Source organism: Accipiter gentilis, chromosome 24, assembly GCF_929443795.1.
Source record: "Accipiter gentilis chromosome 24, bAccGen1.1, whole genome shotgun sequence".
In the NCBI taxonomy this organism is placed as follows: Eukaryota; Metazoa; Chordata; class Aves; order Accipitriformes; family Accipitridae; genus Astur; species Astur gentilis.
In genome coordinates, this window is record NC_064903.1 from 14,805,115 (window position 1) to 14,828,098 (window position 22,984).

Genomic DNA, 22,984 nt, shown 5'->3' on the forward strand with positions numbered 1-22,984 from the left:
ACACCAAACCCGTGTAGAGGAAGGTCATTCCTTCTCGCACAGCAAGAAGCTCAACGGTATTGCTAACCAGGCACCGGGACCAGAGCTGGAGGGGAGGTGGGAACACGGACCTCTGAAACTGCATCTGGCCAAAAGGCTCCACATGAAGCTGCAGCTGCAGTCAGCATGAGTTGATGAACCAGGTCCGTTCACCATGGAGGAAAATCTCTCCCCACATCCAGTTCCGACCACACCTATTTCATTTCCCTCTGCATCACTGAGCAGAGTGGGAGACTCCCCCACTGGGGCAAGAGGGAGGACAAGGAGAACCAGAGCCAGGACCGGAGCTGGTCTGCTGCCCTGTACAGGCTCAGAATCTACCCAGTTACCCCCCCTTTTTACAAGTAATCTACAAAGATCGATGAACAACACTTACGCGGGAACAATCAGTGCTATATATAGAATTCTTTCCTCGTTCCTTTCATCAGGTGCCATTTAAGTACAGCCCATAGATTTCAGTTAATTTCTTCCCCTCCCCTATATCGTCTACCCAAAAAGGCTAATCTACACAGAGGATCTGGAGCCTTCCTGGGACTCACAGGAACCTGAGATTAGATATTGGCTCCCCAAATCCCCTTCAGGGATGGCCAAACACTAACTTTTAAAAAATAACTGACATCATTAGGGTAACATGTTTTTTTCTTTAAAGGGTTCTGCCAGCATTTGCCTTATTTGCATCACAGCACTACATTGGAAAAGACTTTTGTCATCCTTCAGACAGATGTAACAACAATTTCCTCATTCCAAATCAAGAAGTCAACCTCCCTTCCAAAGCAGCTCAGACCGAGAAAATAATTTTTTACGTTTCAAGAGGTGTTTCTTAAACTGCAATATTTTCCTTCTTCGGTACTTGGTAGTCTGTATTTACTAACCTTCCAAAAGAAAGACCATTTGGACGAAAAAGCAAGCGTCACCGAAATCACTGAAACCAGGTTCTTCCAACACTGTAAAACCTTTTGCCCCAGTAACTTCTTTGGGGCCAGCAGGCATTAATTTGTTTCAAGACCAGTTTCAATTTGAACGTTCTGGGATCTTCTGCTGCACCAGCTTTTGTGGAGCTTTCCCAACCCCTTCAGAAGGTGACTCACAGGAAATACGTGATCTTGCCCTCAGCAGATGGGCTGTGCAACCACCTCCTCACTCCTGTGCAGCTCCCCAGCAAGTCAGCTCTGCTCACACCCTGGTACCTCTCGCTTCTCATTCATCCCTCTCCAAACAGCCGCGCTACGACTGCGTGCAGATGCGCCATCCCTCGGAGCTGGACTGCGGTGCCACGGTTGCCCGCATCAAACAAGCCACGGCCGTGGACCTGGAGCCAAGCAATGACACAAAGCCCTGCCATAGGCCCACAAAATGATGGACAACTAGATTTAGAGCTGAAACAAGAAAATAAAGCCTTCACTTACGAACACGCATGCTGCTTCTGGGTCCGTGCTGCTGCTTCCTACAAAACCCTCGACAACAAAGCCAGGAAGGGGACACCGCAGCAGGGCCACATCGCCCACAGGCGTGGAGAACGAGAACAGCGTGAGGCTCAGGGGAGCTCTGGGGACTGGGGAGTGGGGGTGCACAAAGTGTCACGGAATTGCGACGTGGGGCTGGAAAGGTCCGCTCACCGGGACAACCGGTCTGCCAAGATGACCCGTGGTCAACTCCAGCCCGCAGAGGCCAGAGTGGCTGTCACAGGGCAGCCCTATTGCTACCGTGAGGCTCGGCTCGAAGCCGCGCAGGAGTTCAGCGGGAGCACCAGCTCTCTTCTCCACACATCTGGGTCTGGATAAAAAAGACCTTTCGACAGGGCCAGTCCGATTCAAAGCTCCGACACCGTTCAACAGCCGCCAGCCAGGCAGGAGCGAGCGCCAAATGACTCAGCTTCACGGCCGCTGCTTTACAATGCAGTCTCCAGGGCCACGGAGCAGCGAGCGAGCGAGCGAGCGAGCGGGCCAGCGTCCCGGGCAGAGCCGGGCTGGGCCGGGGGCTTGTGCCGACCCCTCGCAGGCCCCCGCTCCCCGGGTGCTGGGAGCGGAGCAGAAGACACGAGCGCACGCTGCTCTCTGCTGGTCAGCGCACGGCCACGCAGCCCCGGCTGGAAGATGTCCTCTTGCAACAGATGACGGCGTAGACGTGACATTAAAGGCGTCTTCTTTTTTAAGCCTGACATCACGCCTATGAACAGCCTCTGCAAAAGAAATGACTTTGGGGTTTTACATTTGCCCTCATAAGCTCGGCCCCTAACTGATCGCTTTACATACCTATACAAACGCCAGTAGAAATAACCGCTTTTAAAGTGTTTCCGCACTATGGATGGGGCATTTTGGAACCGCGCACGTCTGTGCTCTCTTTCCTGACTGAAAACGTACTTGTGTTTTGAGCCAACCCAAAGGAAATGTACTTCTTTTCCACTTCCACTTTTCTCTTTCCAAGAGTTTTCCTTTCACTCCTGTTTAGCTGCATCCAAAGCAGAACATTTCTCCTTTTTTTCCTCAAACTAAAAAAGCCCAGACTCCAGGCATTTTGACCACCTGCTCAGCATAAAGCATCCTCCCTTACTAGCAATGCTGCACCGGTTGGCACTGCTGCTTTTTCAACCCAACAGACACCAGTATGTTGGGCACCAGCCTGGGTGAGCACTATGCCTGTGTCTGCTGGGTCCAACCTGCCTCTAGAGCAGTGCTGAGGGACACCACTTCTTCACGTAATCCTCGGGGGCTATTGAACAACCCTAGATGCTAGGCCAGAGTTGTGATGGGTGAGGAATATGAATGCCGACTCCTAAATACCCTTTGAGACTCCTCAGCAGATGCCAGTAGTCAGCAACATAAAGGGTAAATCAACTCATCTAAAGAGAGCGACAGAAACTGGATGTGCCAGGAAGATGTTAGACGTGCACACACAGATAGGGATCCCAGCTCTGCCTGGGGCCAGTACAGCAAACCTTGCCTTCAGAACTGGGGGATTTTATCACCTTGGAGAACGGAGAAAGCACCAAAATTGGATGCCCAGTCCTCAAGAAATGGTCTTCTGTCACTCTTCTGGGAGGCCTTGATAGCGCAACATCATGAAAACAAGCTCCTAGAAGTGCATAAGACAAGTGCAGAGCAGAAGAAGCCTCAAAGGAGCCCTGTGTGCAGCAGCAGGGGTTTCCTGCAAGGCAGTAGGTGGCTGGTATTAGCCTTCAGCATCTCTTTTGCCGAAACTTTCCTGGATTCTTTCTGAAGCTGGTTTGGCCAGGCTGTTTCCCTACCACCTCTTGGAGTGCTCTCACTCATTACTTGCTTAACTTCTCTCTCCTTCCCAGAGCTTGTCCCTTCCCAGGTATGAACTGCTGCCCACTAGGGCACTCCAATGGACGATGCACTGGGAGATGAGCACAACAGCTTTGCAGCTCAGCCTTCCTCCCACTCCCAGACTCTCCACACATTAGGGACAGTGACAGCACTGTTTTCTGCTGATTCGTGGCTAGACCACAACCCTAGAGCAGCTGGAGTGCAGAAAAGGGGTCATCTCAACCAGCTTCTGTTATAGGCTGAAATCCCACAGTGCTTTCAATAAATCCCTCCTCAATTACTTTCTGTATTTTTTGAGTCCACTCCAAAGCAGGGCTATTGCACTAGATCCTAACTTCTGTAAGAAAGGGCTTCCTGGAGGTTGAATCCTTCCAGTTCAATCTCCTAAAGGCTTCGGATCACAGAAGAGTTGATAGTACTTCCCTTCCCACCAACTCCTTCCCCCCCCCCCCCCCCAACTCCATACAAAAGGCTAAAATCTCATTTTCCAGCTCCAAAACCATTAAAAACAGAAAATCACATTTTATTTGCCATAAAGTGTTGATTTGTCACAAAAACACCAGTATAAAACATACACCAAGGTATGCAGCTTGGGCAACAAGCCACTATCCACACTCCTTCATGTCCAGAAAGAGTGACAAAGCCCTGAGAGGAAGTGACAGCTACAAACCCTGCTGCACTGTTCCCATGGAAGCATTATCACAGTATGGGAGATGTTCCTCAGCACACAAAACGTATTCATTCAATCCATAGATCCTTTTTTCCTTTACCAGGAATTCACCTGTATTACGAGTGAAGTCAGGTTCTCTTAAACTAAGAGAACCCTCCTGCCTAGGTAGGAGCGTAAGTCTGTGTTCCCAAATGCATTACAAATTTCCTAAGTTTTCAATAATCTCATGATTTCAGCAAGTTGTGGAGTAACAGCACTACAAGGCAGTTGTAACCTTCACTTGGGGTAAAGTTCTGCTTCTTTTGGCTCTACTGCAACACTGACAACACTGAGTCTTTAAAAAGCACTTTGAGTCTCCTTTGGAAAGGAAAACTCAAGCCTGAGTGAAAGATACAGAAAACAAACTGATAGGTAAAGCCTTGGTGAGTGTAGGAGAGCAGATGCAACAGAATTCAAAAGTTATCATTTCATTCTGCAGAGCCTAATGACAGGGTATGGAAACATGGGATTTTTGAATTACAGACAGATTAATGCTGGGCATGGGGCATGATGCAGAAGATGGCTCTTTGGGGATCCCAAGGGGAATAATGAGAAATAGAAAGAAGCCTGCTCTTCACCATGTTAAGGCCTTATTTCCTGTGATGGCAATTTTTTGCCACTCAGTATTTAGATGCACCGACAAAATACACACGCACTGTAGTCAACATCAAATCCTGAGCAGCCTCACAGCACTGGGCAAGGCTTAGAGCAAAATTATTCTTGTTCCCTGAGCTACGGTCCCAGGCAGCAGCACACCCATTCACCTCTCTGCCAACCTCACACCACTGCGGGTGGCAAAGCACAGCAGAAGGTAGCAACTGCCCATAGCACATAAGGGCATGCAAGCACAGAACCTTTTGGCTCAAATTTCCTGTAGCTGGGAAGCACCAGAATGCGTCTGTATTCTCTTCCACAACCGTATCTGCAGTCCAGCTGGATACTGGTTGGATGGGGTTAAGCGTGCCCAGTCCATCAGCCTGGGAAGCCTGGATTGCATTTTCCTGCCCTCTCCACCTCAATGTCTGGGGAGATCTCAGTGTCTAATCTAGCTATTCCTCCCCAAGCATATAGCACCAAAAATAAATAATACAGCTCACTTTCATTTGGGGGCAGGGTTTTGAAAGGCAGGGGGTTCATTTGCTTTTTCTTGTTGTTGTTTTGCATTGTCACTTTCTAATAATTAAAGAAAAAAAGCACACGTAGGTTAAAAATTTGTCATCCAAATGGCCATCTCATTGTTGAGTGTATACGAAGCCAGACACAGTAGGAATCTCGTGTTCCTTTTCCTTTTTGGAATCTACGACATGGCTGTATCTTTCTCCTCTGTTACATTCCATGTAGGGACCCCAGTTTGCAGCGGGTCTGCAGCAGCTTACAATGCGCTGAAAAGCAAGAAAAAGAGCATTTAGTGTCTTACCTTAGTCTGGGCTATTGTGAAAGTTCAGTAAAGCTGTAACTCTAAACATGCTCTGCAGCTCAACAAATGGCAAACAAATCAACAAAGTTATTAAAAATCATTCCAAACATCCTTGGGTTCAGTGGATTCTGGACACTGAAGTCAAACAAGCCGGGAAAGCTGTGACCAACAGGACTCTGGCAAAGCTTGGCAAGAAGAGCATACAGCAGATCTTGCACTTGCTCCTTTCTGTGAGGAATGGGAGGCAAAACTCCAGAAAATGATATGGGGATAGAAAGAGATAGAAATACTCCAGAGAATTTAAAGCAGCTGGAATAACAGCAGAAACCATGAAAATCACCGTTGAATGTGTGGCTGCACTCCCAGAGAATTAGGCTTTATCTTCTTATCAGAACACAGTAGGGTAAATTTGCCTCTGATGCAACTGCCAGAGGGGTGTTTTGGTCTAAAAATCCAATTAATGAACACCTCAGGGTACTGAACGTGTTTGGAGAAGACAGCACAGCTGTTCCTGACAACGCCAAGGAAAGCAAGACTTGAGGCTATGACACCTTTTTTGCACCCTTACCTGACAAAGGTTTCCTTCGGCTTTAACTATTTTTAGAATAGCGGCGATGGGAATCCAGATGACGCAGAAGATGATCATGCACCAGCCAACGGCAGTTCCCCAGGCCGGATATAACACTGAGCCATAAGTAGGAGGTGAAAACGTGACCAAAGACCAGACCAAAATTGCCTATAAAAAATGGCAAAGAGATTAAGAGAGAAAAGCAGTTGTCCAGCTAACTTGAACTTGCACCATATTTCCAAGTTGGTTAAAAAAAAGGGCCATCTACAAATCCTCCACATTTCCCTCTTGCTTTCCGAGTGCAAGAACCGTTGGGCAGGATTTGGTGTTCAGTCACGGCCAAGCAGTAACACTGAAGGACAGGGCTGAAAGACAACACTGATACGCACCCTAACACTTTAGGCACATCTCTGCTTAAAGAGAACGTGATCTCTGGGTTCTGTTGAAATCTCACGTTGGAGAACATGCAAGTTGCTGGATGAGCCCAGTACCTTTCTCTGGATGTTTTATATGTTCCCATGTTCCGCTATTTACAGGCAGATGGGAAAGAATCTGAGATCAACTGTTGGCAAATATTGCTGCAGAAATAAGATGTTTTAGGGGCAGCATTTTTTAAACTGTAGTCCGGACAGATTAAAGGCAATGTGCTGGCCAGAGTGACTTGGTACTGCTCCTGGATTTGGGATGTTAATGGATTCTCTCACAGTAACAACAATCCACCATCACCACTCACAATTAGAAGTGCCGGAGTAACGAAAAACTGAGACACACATAACAGGACATAAAAAGGTCTCAGACAGGGCAACAGCTGGAAACCCAAAGAGCAAACCCAAGCCAGGGATCTGTCCTGAAAATGGGACTCCCCTCAAAGGGGAAAAATCTAGGTTTTCAAAACATTTTCTCAGTTGGAAATGAAGATAATCCAGCTGCTAAGATGGACAATCTGGTTGCTTTGTGTGTCTCCTCAGAGGGCAGACCCAGCTCGCTAGCAAGCAATCCGAAGGTCCAGCCTCTCCTGGAGAGGACCCAAGGAGGAGCGGTATGTATCGGAAAGCACACATAGCACATAGTTTGCTTCACTGGCACAGCCATACCCGCTCTTTATACATAGGGCCTGGGCATTCAGCCCTGAATCTTCACATGGAAACCTCTTCAATATCAAAGTAATAGGTTCTGTCACACTAACACAATCCAGTCATCTGCACTCACCATTAACAGCACAGGAGTAATGAAAAACCAGCACATTCTCCACCACAGCCAGAACAAACGGCTCTTCTTTCCAATCATCATTTCAATGTCTTCAATGAACCTGTTTCCTCCTGTTGAAAGACCAGCGTAGGGTGCACTGTAAAGCAGGTGCCTCCCTTGCAGGTGTGGTGCCTCACAAGGGATAGAAGAAAGGCAACGGTCACAGGCAGTTTCTCCAGTTTGGTGGTAACCATTAAAGCTTTTCAGCCAGTTAAGTTATAAAAGCTTTACAGCGGTAATTAATGTTTAATATACACTCTGCCTGGGATTGCATAGTCAAATCATGGATTTTCAAGGCAAATAATTTACCGTAAATGTAGATGACGCCTATTATCTCCAGGACAGCTGCAATAAGGATTCCCCATCCAGCACAAAAGTGATCTATTAGGTTAACCCAGTAAATTCCTGCCTGTAGAACAAAAAAACAAAGAGGTAGAAATGTACCCAGTCCCAGTAACATCTTTATGCAAATAAAACAAGTTGCGTTGCTCAAGCCAGTTTAACTAATCACCAGTCTGAGTTTCTGAAGTTCCCAGTTCTCTAGGCTAAGTACACGTTTCTGAACATTATTTCCTTTAAAGATCTCTATGTCAAGTGGAAAAACACATCCGACAAAATACTGTCGATCTGTATATCAATAACAAGATACATGTGTACACAAAGTATATATAGACAGCTGAGAGCAAAATGTAAATTTGGAACTTACTGTATTAAAGCTGATGCCAAAGGCTTAACACTGAGCTACAGCAACAGCTATACCAGTTATCAGTTCTGGTAGGCCTGTATACTCCTACACGCACAAGCTGTCCACGTGGGTTAAACACCGCTTTAAACACCAGCATGCAGTAGCAGGATCACAGAGCAGGAAACAAGCTTTAAGCCTTTTCACACTCTTGTGTTCCAAGACCTTTGCAAGCTTCCCTGCCATCACGTTTGCTTGACCATACAACTGTCTATTCACTCCAATTATCTCCTTCACATTCTCAGTCTAATTGCATATATAAATCTCCATTTCTACATGGGGTCATGGCAATGAACCTTTACATCCTTAAAAGCAATTGCCTCAAGAAGTTTTCACAGTATACTTAAAAATCCTTTTATGTATGTGTATATATGTATGTGTACACACACACACACACACAGGAGAAGTAATCATACAATCTACAGATGCTTGTGAGCTAATAGGTTCTTCTGATGCGAATAGGCCGTTTCTCAAATCCTGTCCTGTTTGGCAGTCAGTTCTGAACAAAAAGATCCCATTGGCATCGATTAGCAGTACCCACAGCACTGCAGACAGGCTGTATGCGTATGCTTGAGATTACACAAAGAATCTCCTGAACCGAGGAATAATAAATCAGGCTGATGGTTCACAGGCTCTGTACAGGCCTTCCGTTTAAAAGCACATCCCAGTTCAATAATCACAGAAAACCTTGGGTTCTTCAAAGCTTCCCTCTGGGAGTTTCTTATTTGCACGTCCAGGCACACTGGCAGAATTCAAGATTCTCTCAGATCGATCCATGCAAACAGGAACAGTTGGAAAGGATATTTTGACTTGCGTTTATCGCTTGCAGCATAACTAAAGCCACAGCCAAAAAAGAATTGAATGTCTTACCTGAGTAACACAGATAAGACCGAGAAAGAAGAGCAATATGCACACGCCCAGGGTTATAGGGATTCTTAACTTTTTCATCACTTTGGGATATATATCTTGTATGGTGGTTGTAAGTGTTTCTGCAAAGGAAGAAGCGTGGGTTTTGAGCAGCACAAATAAGAAAGGCAATGTTCATTGGAAAGGCCATGGGTTACTTAAAACCCCACTCACCTATGGTGGCAAACTGAGAGTCAAGGCCCAAGAGCAGGAGCATGAAGAAAAACAAGAAGGACCAGAGAGGAGAAACCGGTAACCTGGAGAGAGCTTCTGGGAATAACAGCAGAAACCATGAAAATCACCGTTGAATGTGTGGCTGCACTCCCAGAGAATTAGGCTTTATCTTCTTATCAGAACACAGTAGGGTAAATTTGCCTCTGATGCAACTACCAGAGGGGTGTTTTGGTGTAAAAATCCAATTAATGAACACCTCAGGGTACTGAACGTGTTTGGAGAAGACAGCACAGCTGTTCCTGACAACGCCAAGGAAAGCAAGACTTGAGGCTATGACACCTTTTTTGCACCCTTACCTGACAAAGGTTTCCTTCAGCTTTAACTATTTTTAGAATAGCGGCAATGGGAATCCAGATGACGCAGAAGATGATCATGCACCAGCCAACGGCAGTTCCCCAGGCCGGATATAACACTGAGCCATAAGTGGAAGGTGAAAATGTGACCAAAGACCGGACCAAATTGCCTATAAAAAATGGCAAAATGCCTTAAATGCCTGAGAACAGTCACATAAGAATTTGGACTTCTCCCCCCAGAAATGTGGCGTCATCAATAGCCCAATTGAACTGCATCTACAGCAATGCACACAGCATGGGCAGCAAACAGGACGAGTTGGAAGACAGTGTGCAGCTGTAAAACTATGCTATAGTTGCCATCGCAGAAACATGGTGCGATGACTCACAAAACTTGAGTGCTGCAATGTATTGCTATGAAGTCTTCAGAAGGGATAGTCAAGGAAGGAGAGGTGGTGGGCTAGCCCTGTATGTTAGGGTGTGTTTTGACTGTCTAGATCTTGACAACGGTGATGAAATGGTGGTGCGTTCATAGGTAAGAATCAGGGGGAATGCCAACAAGGCAGATATCATGGTGGGAGTCTGTTATAGACCATCCAACCAGGATGAAAAGGCAGATGAAATAGTCTATAAGCAACTGGGAGAAGTCTCACAATCACTAGCCTTTGTTCTTGTGGATGACTTTAACTTACCAGATGTCTGTCAGAAATGCAATACAGCAGAAAGAAAACAGTCTAGGAGGTTCCTGGAGTGTGTAGAAGATAAGTTCCTGACACAGCTGTTGAGTGACGCGACTAGGGAAGAGGCCCTGCTGGACGCGTTATTTGTGAACAGAGAAAGACTTGTAGATGATATGATGGTTGGAGGCTGTCTTGGGCATAGCGATCATGAAATGATAGAGCTTTTGATTCTTGGAGAATTAAGGAGGGGGGGTCAGTAGAACTGCCACCTTGGACTTCCAGAGGGCAGCCTTTTGCCTGTTTAGAGGCCTGGTTGACAGAGTCCCTTGGGAGGCAGTCCTGAAGAGCAAAGGAGTCCAGGAAGGCTGGACATTCTTCAAGAACAAAATCTTAGAGACGCTGGAGCAAGCTGCCCCTATGTGCCAAGGGATGACCTGCTGGGGAAGAAGACCGTCCTGGCTGAACAGAGAGCTTTGGCTGGAACTCGGGGGGGAAAAAAAAGAGTTTATGACTTTTGGCAGAAGGGGCAGGTAACTCAAGAGGACTACAAAGACGTTGTGAGGTTATGCAGGGAGGAAATTTGAAGGGCCAAAGCCCAACTAGAAGTGAAAGGCAATAAAACAGGTTTCTGTAAATATATTAATGACAAAAGGATGGCTAAGGAGAGTTTCCCTCCTTTATTGGATGTGGGGAAAAACATAGTGACAAAGGATAAGGAAAAGGTGGAGGTACTTAATGCCGCCTTTGCCTCGGTCTTTAATAAGAATAAGACCAGTTTTTCTCAGCATACCCAGCGCCCTGAGCTGGAAGACAGGGATGGGAAGCAGAATGAAGCCCCCATAATCCAAGGGGAAATGGTTAGCGACCTGCTACAACACTTAGATGTACACAAGTCTATGGGGCCAGGTGGGATCCACCCAAGGGTACTGAGGGAGCTGGTGGAAGTGCTCACCAAGACACTGTCAATCATTTGTCAGCAGTCCTGGTTAACTGCGGAGATCCCAGCTGACTGGAGGTTAGAAAATGTGACGCCTATCTACAAGAAGAGCTGGAAGGATGATCCACAGAACTACAGGCTTGTCAGGCTGACCTCAGTGCCGGGGAAGGTTATGGAGAGATCATCTTGAGCACCATCACACGGCATCTACAGAACAACCAGGTGATCAGGCCCAGTCAGCATGGGTTTATGAAAGGCAGGTCTTGTTTGACTAACCTAATCACCTTCGACGACAAGATGATCTGCTTTTTGGATAAGGAAGAGTCTGTGGATGTTGTTTACCTGGACTTCAGTAAAGCCTTTGACACTGTTTCTGACAGCATTCTCCTAGAGAAATTGGCTGCACGTGGCTTGGACGGGTGTACTCTTTGCTGGATAAAAAAACTGGCTGGATGGCTGGGCCCAAAGAGTTGTGGTGAAGGGCATTAAATCCAGTTGGCAACCAGTCACAAGTGGTGTTCCCCAGGGCTCTGTATTGGGGCCAGTTCTGTTTAATATCTTTATCAATGATCTGGATGAGGGGATCGAGTTCATCTGTGTGAGTCAGCACAGGCAGGATGCAGGAACAACCACAAAACCACGGATGAAATGCAAAGTATAAATTTATTTTCATTACCTCACCAATCTTCCATTACTATCCCACATTCCACCCCCTCACTCAAGGAACTGCTTCAGCTGAAGCTGGCAAAGGTGGAGGTGTCCATTTGGGCTTGTGGGATGTTGTTTTTTACAGAGGCATGAAATAAATGCATATAGAAAAAGGAATAAAAATATCCCTATAATAATGCTTTGAATCAGGTGTCCCATCTATTCTGTCAGGGAATTAAACCACTCAGCTAGCCAGGCACCACCAGTAGATAGTTTCATTTGATGCATTAAGTCCTGGAGATGTTGAATGTCATTCTTTACGCTGGCTGATTCATCAGTGATGTTGAAGCAACACATACCTTTAAAAGCAGAGCAGTGTTTATGGTGTCAAAGAAGGAGATAGTCCACCGCCAGTCGATTTTGTAATGTTCCTTGGCTCACAGCTGTTACCTACTTGGAAAGAAAACAACAAGGAACATTAACATCAAAATAGCTTACTGTAGCATAATTCTGTAATACAGCTACTGGCTTTGGCATGCCAATGAAACATGTTGTCAAAAGATCTGCAGCTGTTAATCCTCCACCAATACAAAAGGCAGGTGAGTTAGTTACAGTAGAAGCCAACCAAATCCAAGTATTTACATGTTAATTTTGTGGAAATGTATCCAGGGCACATGGTTGTAGTACAAAACTACAAAACATGATGAGCCAACCTATGATAAGGAAAACAGGAGTGCCATCTCCTTCCAGTAATGCATACACCATTGCTCCTTCAGCTAATTAGCTCCTTCAGCTAATGTTACTCCGGGTTTGATAACCTGATATGGGGTAATTGCCCACAAAGTTGAAGAGCTATGGCTTGCACTTTTTCAGACTGAACTTCAATTTGATGTCGGGTTCATGACACCAATAACACTGTTCCAATGCTATCTCCTCTAGATAAGGCACAAGTATTCATTGAAGATACTTGAAATACAAGAACTCAAGAATCTGGTATCAACAGGGGATGTAAAATAAGAGGAGAAGTTGGGGTACAGACTCATACAGCATTCTCAAGGGTTATTATATGAATCTTCATATCTAGACTAATCGGTTGCTGTCCCACCATGCAGTCCATCCATATAAGCAATTCCATTTCCCCTATAGTTAATATTTTGGGAGAGATACCATCATGAAGAAATTCAATCCTCACCATGTTTTGTACTGAAGGTGTTATAATATGATCATAGGGTGTTTGATTATGAATATTCCAGTTGTTTAACAAAAAAACCTGCTCTAATAAGATGTGAACTCCAATGTTGTAAAGTTTTAGTACTGGTTAGCTTCCTTAATTTTTCCTTCAGCATCCCATTCATTCTTTCACTCAAGCTTGGGGATGGTAGGCAGTGTGGAATATACAATCTGTCACTAGCCCTTGAGGCCAATCTTGGACATTATGTCCACTAAAGTGCGTTCCTTGGTCACTTAGTATTTGTTGAGGAGGTTCATATTGATGAATAAGTTGTTCTAATGCTTCAACTGTGTTATGCTGATTAACATATTTGGTGGGTTTAGCAAAAAAGAGTCCCAACACTGTATCCACAGCAGTAAATACATATCGCCAGCCCCTCAACGGGAGCAGGAGGCCCGTGTAATTGACCTGCCAGGTATTCAAGGCCCACTGACCCTGTTTCATCTTTCCCCATGGCCTATATAATTCTGTGTACAAATAGTACAATTATGTGCACATGCTTTATAAATATGTAAAGGCACAGGAGTTTGATTGTGAGCAAAGTCCCATGTGCATACAGTATGAGCTGATCGATGCCCACAAGCTACATGCACATTTATAGCTTGAGCATGTACTTTGGCGAGGTCATATCATCTACTCCCCTATTATTTTGTTCAAGTGAATTATCTTTTTGATGAGCTGAGACATGCCTTAATTTAAAGGATACCTTTGTATTTATTGCCAAATTTGTTGCTATATATCTGCCCCTCGTATAGGGTATTTTTGTACATGCTAATCCTCTTGGGCCCAGTGGGGTAACCATGTTGTGAGGCTTTTGTTTACAACCCAACTGTCAGTGTATAAGTAACGTGATGTGCCTTCCCTTCCAGGATAGCAAGAGATGCTGCAATCAATTCAGTCCACTGACTAGAAGCTTGTACACTTGTTTGCCATAATATAATACCTGGAACTGGAGTATATGCAACTGGTCTTTTTTCCAGTTGCCCTGTATGTTGCACTTCCATTGGTAAACGAGGCATCTTTTTTGTGCTTACTGTTTTTGTTTTGTGAACTCTGATGTCTCTGTGCTGCCCAGTGTGGGGTTCTTTTCCACCATAAAACTAAGGCAGCCCACGAAGAACGTTGGGACTGGCCAAGCTAGATTCCATGTATTCAGGTGGAAATCGGTGATTGAAAGACGCAACCTTGTACTACACTTAAACCTTCCATTAGGTGTAATCATATAAATACTAAGAGGTTTAAAAAGAAATTCTTTGGGGAATATTATTTTCCCATGATAATAGCCACCTTCACAGGGAGTCATTTCTGGTCCCCATACAACATACTGCCATTCAACAATATTAGATGGGAGGGGTTCTGCACAGATATAAGGATCTTTCTTAACTCAAAGGTAGTCTTGTTTAAGGCTGTCTAGCTGTTGTTGGTGCTCTCTTATTACTGTTGTTGCTCATCTCTCCCTGCTAGAGCAGGCCCTCCACTGCCAGGACACCCCACCTGCCTGCAGCTGGAGGCCAAGGGAGGGAGGGAAGGAGGGATGATTATAAACATGCTTAAGTGACCTGCATTTGGGGTGTAGAAAAATACGTATATCATTCTAACTGTTGTTTATCCTTGTGTGTTTAACAAGTAAAACATCTGTGTTTAGATAACATAGGCAGATGGTAGACTTAGAGGCACCCTATTGAACGTGCTTGAGATTCCTGCCCTGCTGTGGGAAAGATCAAAGCACAGTGGTAAACTACACCTGCCTGGTAAACAGGCAAAAACAGCAGGGTTGTCAATCCTCTAGCATGGACAGAGCTCCATGGTACCTGCTTTCCCTCTTGTGTGCCTCTGCCCAGGTACTGTTTCAGGGATCCCCCAGTTGGTGAATTAATGCAAATAAACTTACTCTTTGCATTTCATCTGTGGTTTTTTGGTTGTTCCTGTGTCCTGCCTGTGCTGATTCACACAGCACCCTCAGTAAGCTTGCAGATGACACCAAGTTGGGCAGGAGTGTTGATCTGCTTGAGGGCAGGAAGGCTCTATGGAAGGATCTGGACAGGCCGGATTGATGGGCCGAGGCCAGTTGTATGAGGTTCAACAAGGCCAAGTGCCGGGTCCTAAGCCTGGGTCACAATAACCCCATGCAGCGCTACAGGCTTGAGGAAGAGTGGCTGGAAAGCTGCCTGGCAGAAAAGGACCTGGGGGTGTTGGTCAACAGCCAGATGAATATTATCTGGCAGTGTGCCCAGGTGGCCAAGAAGGCCAATAGCATCCTGGTTTGCATCAGAAAGAGTGTGGCCAGCAGGACTGGGGAGTGATCATCACCCCGTAATCAGCACTGGTGAGGCTGCACCTTGAGTGCTGTGTTCTCTTTTGGGCCCCTCACTACAAGAAAGACATTGAGGTGCTGGAGCATGTCCAAAGAAGGGCAACGAAGCTGGTGAAGGGTCTAGAGAAAAAGTCCTATGAGGAGCAGCTGAGGGAACTGAGGTCGTTTAGCCTGGAGAAAAGGAGGCCAAGGGGAAACCTTGTTGCTTTCTACAACAACCTGAAAGGAGATTGTAGTGAGGTGCGTGTTGGCCTCTTTTCCCAAGTAACAAGTAATAGGATGAGAGGAAATGGCCTCAAGTTGCACCGGGGATGTTTAGATTGGATATTAAGAAAAACTTCTTCACCAAAAGGGTTATCAAGCACTGGAACAGGCTGCTCAGGGAAGTGGTTGAGTCACCATCCCTGAAGGTATTTAAAAGGCCATTAGATGTGGCACTTACGGACATGGTTTAGTGGTGGACTTGGCACTATTAGGTTTATAGGTGGACTCAATGAACTTAAAAGTCTTTTACAACCTAAATGATTCTATGAATCTGTATCAAATGTGCAAACCTCTGAAAATCTCTGGGGAAATACTGACTCACATTAGAGTTATCAAAGTGCAGTGAACAACAGCATTTGCAGCCCAGGATTCCTAATTGCCCCAGTTCTGCTTTCGCATATGGTCCAGAGCATCTCAGCTTTCCCTGGACAAAGCAGCCTCGTGCCAAACAAACATGCACAAACACAGCTATGATGATGAATTAGACATATTTAGAATATGATGAGTAAATACTGTTTCTTAATCTACATCTTCTGCGTTAGCAGTGCGTACAGGGACAGGATCATGATTGATTACATTATTAAAGTGTTAATGTAATGGTAACTCTCTGAACCACATAACTGAAAATCTCTCCTAAGATTCATAAGTTTCATAACATGAAGTTGAGATGCTTTATTTAACAAAAAAAATGTTGATGCTTGCTTATGGGCTAAACAAAAATATTTTAGCTCAAAATGTCTAAGTGCTGGAGGAATACAAATCTGAACTGAAGAAGCTGTCCTGGAATAGGTTTCAACAAGACTTTTTCAGAAAATGCTGATATAGTGTCCTTTGCATTCTGGCAAAAAAAAAAGTCCCAGCCCAAAAAACCCAAACAGTGCTCACCCTGCCACCCCCCACCCCCACCCCCGGGAAATGTTCAAAGAGTTCTAGTAAGCCCTCTGCCATAATAAGATGAAGTTGCTAGAGGATGATCTGTGTGTAACCTTGGTTTGAGACAAAGGGTTTCATAGAGTAACCAAGGCTACAATCTTAACTATCCTCAGTTCTGAATTTTGCAAGTATTCTGGACAGTAAGTGAAAGGTGGAGCCGAGCACACCACATTCTTGGTGTTTTGATTTACAGTCAAAGTAACAAAGTCACAGCTGCAAGTGATAGATCAGGCTTGTTTATAAATATTGTTAGTAGGCAAACTGAAGCTGTAACACTTTAGAAAACATTTGCTATAATAGTCTGATTTTTATACAGTCATCACCATGTTAACAATCCCTTTTTCTTGCTTGCTTTCAGTAAGCGACTGCAATGCAACCTTAGATGGAGAAATCATTCACGCAAACTACTCGTTCATCACAAGCAACAATCTCACGTGTATAAATGGCACCATGAACTACAAAACAGTGCAATTTCCCAGTGAGCAATACTGGAAGTAAGTAAATATTTTAAAGAAATTGCTAAAAATGCATTTATTATGCATTGTGGATTTGAATGCATCTTTTATTTTTGTCTTCTCTTGCTGTCCAGAACCAATCTAGCCAAGGGAGGTGGGCATGCAAATCTGTGCAGAGGGGACTTAAAATTTAACTGATGAGTATGGGCCCTTAAAAAAAAAAAAAAAAAAAAAAAAAAAAAAGGAGAGAGAGAGAGAAACAAATGAGTCAACCTGTAGCAAACTGAAAAATACTACAGCTTAAAGAAGCCCTCATCTCTGGAGTCGTGATAGGGGCTACTTAGCATCTTTATGTATAGTATACACTTTTTTCAGGAGTTACTGTGCAAAATCTATTCACTTTATTCTGAATCTGGGCCTGTTGCAAAATTGCAATTTCTTTAGCTACATGGTTTCAATTTGCCTCATGTTCCTTGGGTTCCTGGGAACTGATTCTTCTCGTGGGCTCTTTTCTTGCCATCAGAATTTCATGTTAACATGAAAAAGCTGAGGTAGGCCTGTTGGAAGATGTATGGAGAGCTGAGGGCTGGTAGACTCCAAAAAGAGGGGGAAAATGCAGTTAAATATTAAATTTTTCAATGCCAATCATGCAGTTCTAACTGCACGCTCATGAAAGCTGCTGCAGGGTCTTGCAATATCTACAGAAACCAGCACACTTCTTTCCTTCAAGAAGTAGCTGAAGGGGAGGGTTGTGTGCTGCTGTCACCCTCTTCTCATTGCAGCATTTTGTGTTTTCAGTAAAGTGGCTCTTCAGCGCTCGAGTGGGTTGGACGAGACTGGTAACATCGTGTGGTATCTGGCTCTCTGCCTCCTCCTGTCCTGGATGATAGTTGGAGCTGCATTGTTTAAAGGAATAAAATCTTCTGGAAAGGTAAGAGGAAGAGCAAGTAGCAGTCTTTTGGCCTGATCCTGCTCTTCCAATGTCAGTTGGACTCAGGGAAGATTAGCACAAGGCAGTATGCAGTCGTAACCCACTACCCTCTACTGGGCTTGGCATTAGACCTTTTCTCTGCTCTTTGGCTTTCGTGACTGTTACATAAAATATGAGTAAGGTGCTGATTACACAGCAATTACTTAACACATGGGTCTTTTAGCTCCACCAGGGCTGCCATGTATTTGAGGATCTTGCTGTCATGCAGGTGATTCCAGCTGAGTTTTGGCAGTCACCTGGCCTGTTATGATGGATATGTGCATGTGACTGCACATGCGTGCACACACCCTGGGAACACCCGGTAATTATTTGCACCTCCAGACTAGTTGAAATGTTTGGACAATACAGGTCAAGTCCAGCGAACAAATGTGCATGTGCAGGTTCCTGACAGATTGTGAAATGTTGTTTGTACTCAAGATTTCAAGCTGCTTTTAGGGAGCAGGTCCATAGGTGCTTGTTTTCAGGCTCTGACTCTGCTGAGCTCCCATTTCCATGTGCTGGAGCATGGCTGCCTGGAGTTTTCCTTGGGCTAGGCTGGCTCTTCTCCAGACTTCAGGCAGGATGAATTCCTTTCTTCCCTGCCTGAGGCCCTTTTCCTGGTTTAGTTCCTTCCTCCCCATACTTCTTACTTACCCCATGTTGCATCTCCATCGGTCACTTCTTCAGCCTTTGTTGCCTTCATTCTTTCTCTCACCCTTCCTGCACTGGTTTTTGGGTTTTTTTTTTTTCTCCTTTTGATTCCTTCTGTCATTGTGCCTTTCCATGGTTCCTTGCTGCCTGTCTTCCTTTCCTCAATCTGATGTCTCCTCCTATTCTCCTTCTTATTTGGAGCTTTCAGCCTTCCGTCTCAGCGCTTCAGGGTGGAGTATCTGTGCTTTCCCAGCCACAGTTGTTCTGCCGCATGGCTCCTCTTAAACTCGCATTCTTTGGGTTCCTGGCAATTGGCTCTTCCTGTTGTTGCTTCTCTTCTGGCATGAAGGTAAGCCTCTTTGAGGACTAAGGTAAGACTCAGAAGAATCTAGCTAGACGGGAACAAGGCAAAGATGAATAGCGGACAGAATTGACTATTCTGGGCAAATATGAAGGAGGTCTTCAGAAATGGCAGACTTGCCATACGATGGTGCAATGCTATGGCTTGGTGTAACCAGCAGTACCAGGTCAATTATCTGTCTGCGTAACACTGAAACTAAGACTCGAGGGACAAGAGTATTGTTGAATATAGCCTGCATGATAATAGCACTGCTTAGCCCTGCTTCTAGCCTGGATCCCATCGTCCTAGAAATTGGGTGGACAAATAACAAAAAAGATCTGTGTCTGAGAGAACCTAAAAGTCCTTGTTCCTGGTAAAGAAAGCTTCCAGCATGTATTTTTTGTTTGTTTGTTTGTGTTGTTTTTCGGTTTGGGGTGGGGTTTTTTGTGTTGTTTTGTGTTTTTTGGTTTTTTTTTAATTAAGTTTCAGCAGGAAATAATTCCATCCTGATCATCTAATTTTGACTGGCTTTCAGTTTGCATTTGATAGAAGCATTGCCTAGCAAGAGACCTCTGGGGTAGTTGAGTCCAGGCCTTGCTACAGTAGTAAATCATGTCAGAAAACACATTTCCGAAACTGGTCAAGTGCTATCTAAAAAGTGGATATGTGGCTTGGGTCCTCTGCTTCTGCTGGAATGCAGCTCCAGAACTGGCTAAGCCTGATGGTTTAGTGCTTGACCTGTGTTCACTTCCCTGGTCACCTGTTTTTCATTTGTACCTTAGCCTAAAACCTGGTCATTCCTACTGCACCAAGGCCTGTGCATCCCCTTGCTTCTAATGCGTGACCCTGCCCCTCTTTCTGCAGGTCGTCTATTTCACTGCGCTCTTCCCATACGTCATCCTGCTCATCTTGCTGGTGCGAGGTGCCACCCTGGAAGGTGCTCTGGATGGCATCGAATACTACATTGGGAGACAGTCCAACATCACCAAGCTGATGGAGGCAGAGGTGAGAGGTAGTGTCATCCCCAGAAGCGTGACACACTTCTATGGTTCTGTGGGCTTGTCACTTAGAGAGCAACTTTTTTTATTCAGTCAGGTGCTTCTTCATGTCCTGCCCTGCATTTTGTATCTGCAGCTGTGTTCTGTTTTTTTCAGCAACCCCCAGCTCTATCGGAAGTCCAAGCCCCTATTCTAGATACTCTCAACCTAAAAAAACAGCCACCCTCTGCCCCGTCCCTGCCAAAGCAGACAGTGATGACAACTGTGGTATTGCCTCTGAGCAGCTCTTGCAGACATGCTGGAGTTTCATGCTAGCAAGGCCTGCTCAGAAAGGTCTTGCTCTTGGATCAAGCGTTGCTCTCATTGCATCACTCCCACTTGCTTTGGTTACTGATAATTTCAAGGGACTTTATCAGAAGGTTGAAGGGACCGCTGAGTTTGAAATTCAGGCTGTGCCTTGCCCAGGAAATTAGCTTGGAAAGTTAGGTGGACCGGGAAGGGCACCTTTCACAATGGAAGCCTGGATTTTTTTGTTCTGGCTTATGCCAACATTAGTTCAGTTTTACCAAAAGCGGACATTGAGTGCAATATGTCTTTTTGGTGGCTTATGTAAGCTTTTGGCGCCAGCTAAGGGGCTGCAGCAGAGGCAGAAGTGGTTTGTGTGGGTCACGGTGTGAGGAGCACAAGTGGGAGAGCACATGGAAGTTCTCACTCCTCCAACCCTGCCCTGGTTTTCCTTATTCATTGGCACTGTGACAAGATTCATATCTCAAGAACCCACACATGTGAATGAATGGAAGCTCTTCTTCAGGGTTAGCCCAGTAACATTTAGAGTATTTGGCAACATACTCAGGATGTGGCCTTCAGAGATCATAGAAGGTATTGTTTGTGCTTGAGACTGCAAGGTCACCAGCGTGCTATATCCCACCTAGTCTAAAACTTAAATGAAATAGTACTAAATATTTAGGTTAAATGTAGAAAAACCCCGGAGCCTCCACAGGAGGGCCGATTTAAATGTTTCTGATACGTACTGTACGTTAATACAATAATGCCCATGTTCTTCTCGCTGGTAGGTTTGGAAAGATGCAGCCACCCAGATATTCTACTCCCTGTCCGTGGCATGGGGTGGGCTTGTTGCTTTGTCATCGTACAATAAGTTCCACAACAACTGCTACTCGGATGCTATTTTAGTTTGTGTAACCAACTGCGTCACCAGCGTATTTGCTGGGTTTGCAATATTCTCCATCTTGGGACATATGGCATTTGTGTCCGAGAGACCCGTCTCGGAGGTTGTGGACTCAGGTAAGCTGATCGTCACGCTGTCAGTATTGGGACTTGCTTTGACCAAGGCATGACAATAACCTCCTTCCTTCCATTGCTTCCCAGGTTTTGATCTGGCATTTGTAGCCTACCCAGAAGCTCTCTCCAGGTTACCGGTTTCTCCTCTCTGGTCCTTCTTGTTTTTCTTCATGCTCCTGCTCTTGGGCCTTGACTCTCAGTTTGCCACCATAGGTGAGTGGGGTTTTAAGTAACCCATGGCCTTTCCAATGAACATTGCCTTTCTTATTTGTGCTGCTCAAAACCCACGCTTCTTCCTTTGCAGAAACACTTACAACCACCATACAAGATATATATCCCAAAGTGATGAAAAAGTTAAGAATCCCTATAACCCTGGGCGTGTGCATATTGCTCTTCTTTCTCGGTCTTATCTGTGTTACTCAGGTAAGACATTCAATTCTTTTTTGGCTGTGGCTTTAGTTATGCTGCAAGCGATAAACGCAAGTCAAAATATCCTTTCCAACTGTTCCTGTTTGCATGGATCGATCTGAGAGAATCTTGAATTCTGCCAGTGTGCCTGGACGTGCAAATAAGAAACTCCCAGAGGGAAGCTTTGAAGAACCCAAGGTTTTCTGTGATTATTGAACTGGGATGTGCTTTTAAACGGAAGGCCTGTACAGAGCCTGTGAACCATCAGCCTGATTTATTACTCCTCGGTTCAGGAGATTCTTTGTGTAATCTCAAGCATACGCATACAGCCTGTCTGCAGTGCTGTGGGTACTGCTAATCGATGCCAATGGGATCTTTTTGTTCAGAACTGACTGCCAAACAGGACAGGATTTGAGAAACGGCCTATTCGCATCAGAAGAACCTATTAGCTCACAAGCATCTGTAGATTGTATGATTACTTCTCCTGTGTGTGTGTGTGTGTGTACACATACATATATACACATGCATAAAAGGATTTTTAAGTATACTGTGAAAACTTCTTGAGGCAATTGCTTTTAAGGATGTAAAGGTTCATTGCCATGACCCCATGTAGAAATGGAGATTTATATATGCAATTAGACTGAGAATGTGAAGGAGATAATTGGAGTGAATAGACAGTTGTATGGTCAAGCAAACGTGATGGCAGGGAAGCTTGCAAAGGTCTTGGAACACAAGAGTGTGAAAAGGCTTAAAGCTTGTTTCCTGCTCTGTGATCCTGCTACTGCATGCTGGTGTTTAAAGCGGTGTTTAACCCACGTGGACAGCTTGTGCGTGTAGGAGTATACAGGCCTACCAGAACTGATAACTGGTATAGCTGTTGCTGTAGCTCAGTGTTAAGCCTTTGGCATCAGCTTTAATACAGTAAGTTCCAAATTTACATTTTGCTCTCAGCTGTCTATATATACTTTGTGTACACATGTATCTTGTTATTGATATACAGATCGACAGTATTTTGTCGGATGTGTTTTTCCACTTGACATAGAGATCTTTAAAGGAAATAATGTTCAGAAACGTGTACTTAGCCTAGAGAACTGGGAACTTCAGAAACTCAGACTGGTGATTAGTTAAACTGGCTTGAGCAACGCAACTTGTTTTATTTGCATAAAGATGTTACTGGGACTGGGTACATTTCTACCTCTTTGTTTTTTTGTTCTACAGGCAGGAATTTACTGGGTTAACCTAATAGATCACTTTTGTGCTGGATGGGGAATCCTTATTGCAGCTGTCCTGGAGATAATAGGCGTCATCTACATTTACGGTAAATTATTTGCCTTGAAAATCCATGATTTGACTATGCAATCCCAGGCAGAGTGTATATTAAACATTAATTACCGCTGTAAAGCTTTTATAACTTAA

The 22,984-nt window shown here is 44.9% G+C and overlaps 1 protein-coding gene across 5 annotated transcripts in view; it reads left to right on the forward strand.

Annotated features, from left to right (window-relative positions):
• Window positions 1-22,984, forward strand: part of SLC6A14 (solute carrier family 6 member 14) — a 60,603-nt gene that overhangs the window by 34,810 nt on the left and 2,809 nt on the right. Inside the window, exons 5-11 of one of the 5 annotated variants that reach the window (XM_049827522.1) lie at window positions 16,806-16,941; window positions 17,701-17,833; window positions 19,728-19,868; window positions 20,935-21,163; window positions 21,248-21,373; window positions 21,465-21,583; window positions 22,787-22,886. The exons of 2 other annotated variants lie outside the window; for them this stretch is intronic. In XM_049827522.1, the coding sequence (XP_049683479.1) occupies window positions 16,806-16,941; window positions 17,701-17,833; window positions 19,728-19,868; window positions 20,935-21,163; window positions 21,248-21,373; window positions 21,465-21,583; window positions 22,787-22,886 (984 nt within the window). The remainder of the gene's footprint in view (window positions 1-16,805; window positions 16,942-17,700; window positions 17,834-19,727; window positions 19,869-20,934; window positions 21,164-21,247; window positions 21,374-21,464; window positions 21,584-22,786; window positions 22,887-22,984) is intronic. 2 more of the 5 variants (XM_049827526.1, XM_049827525.1) reach the window with 2 other exon arrangements.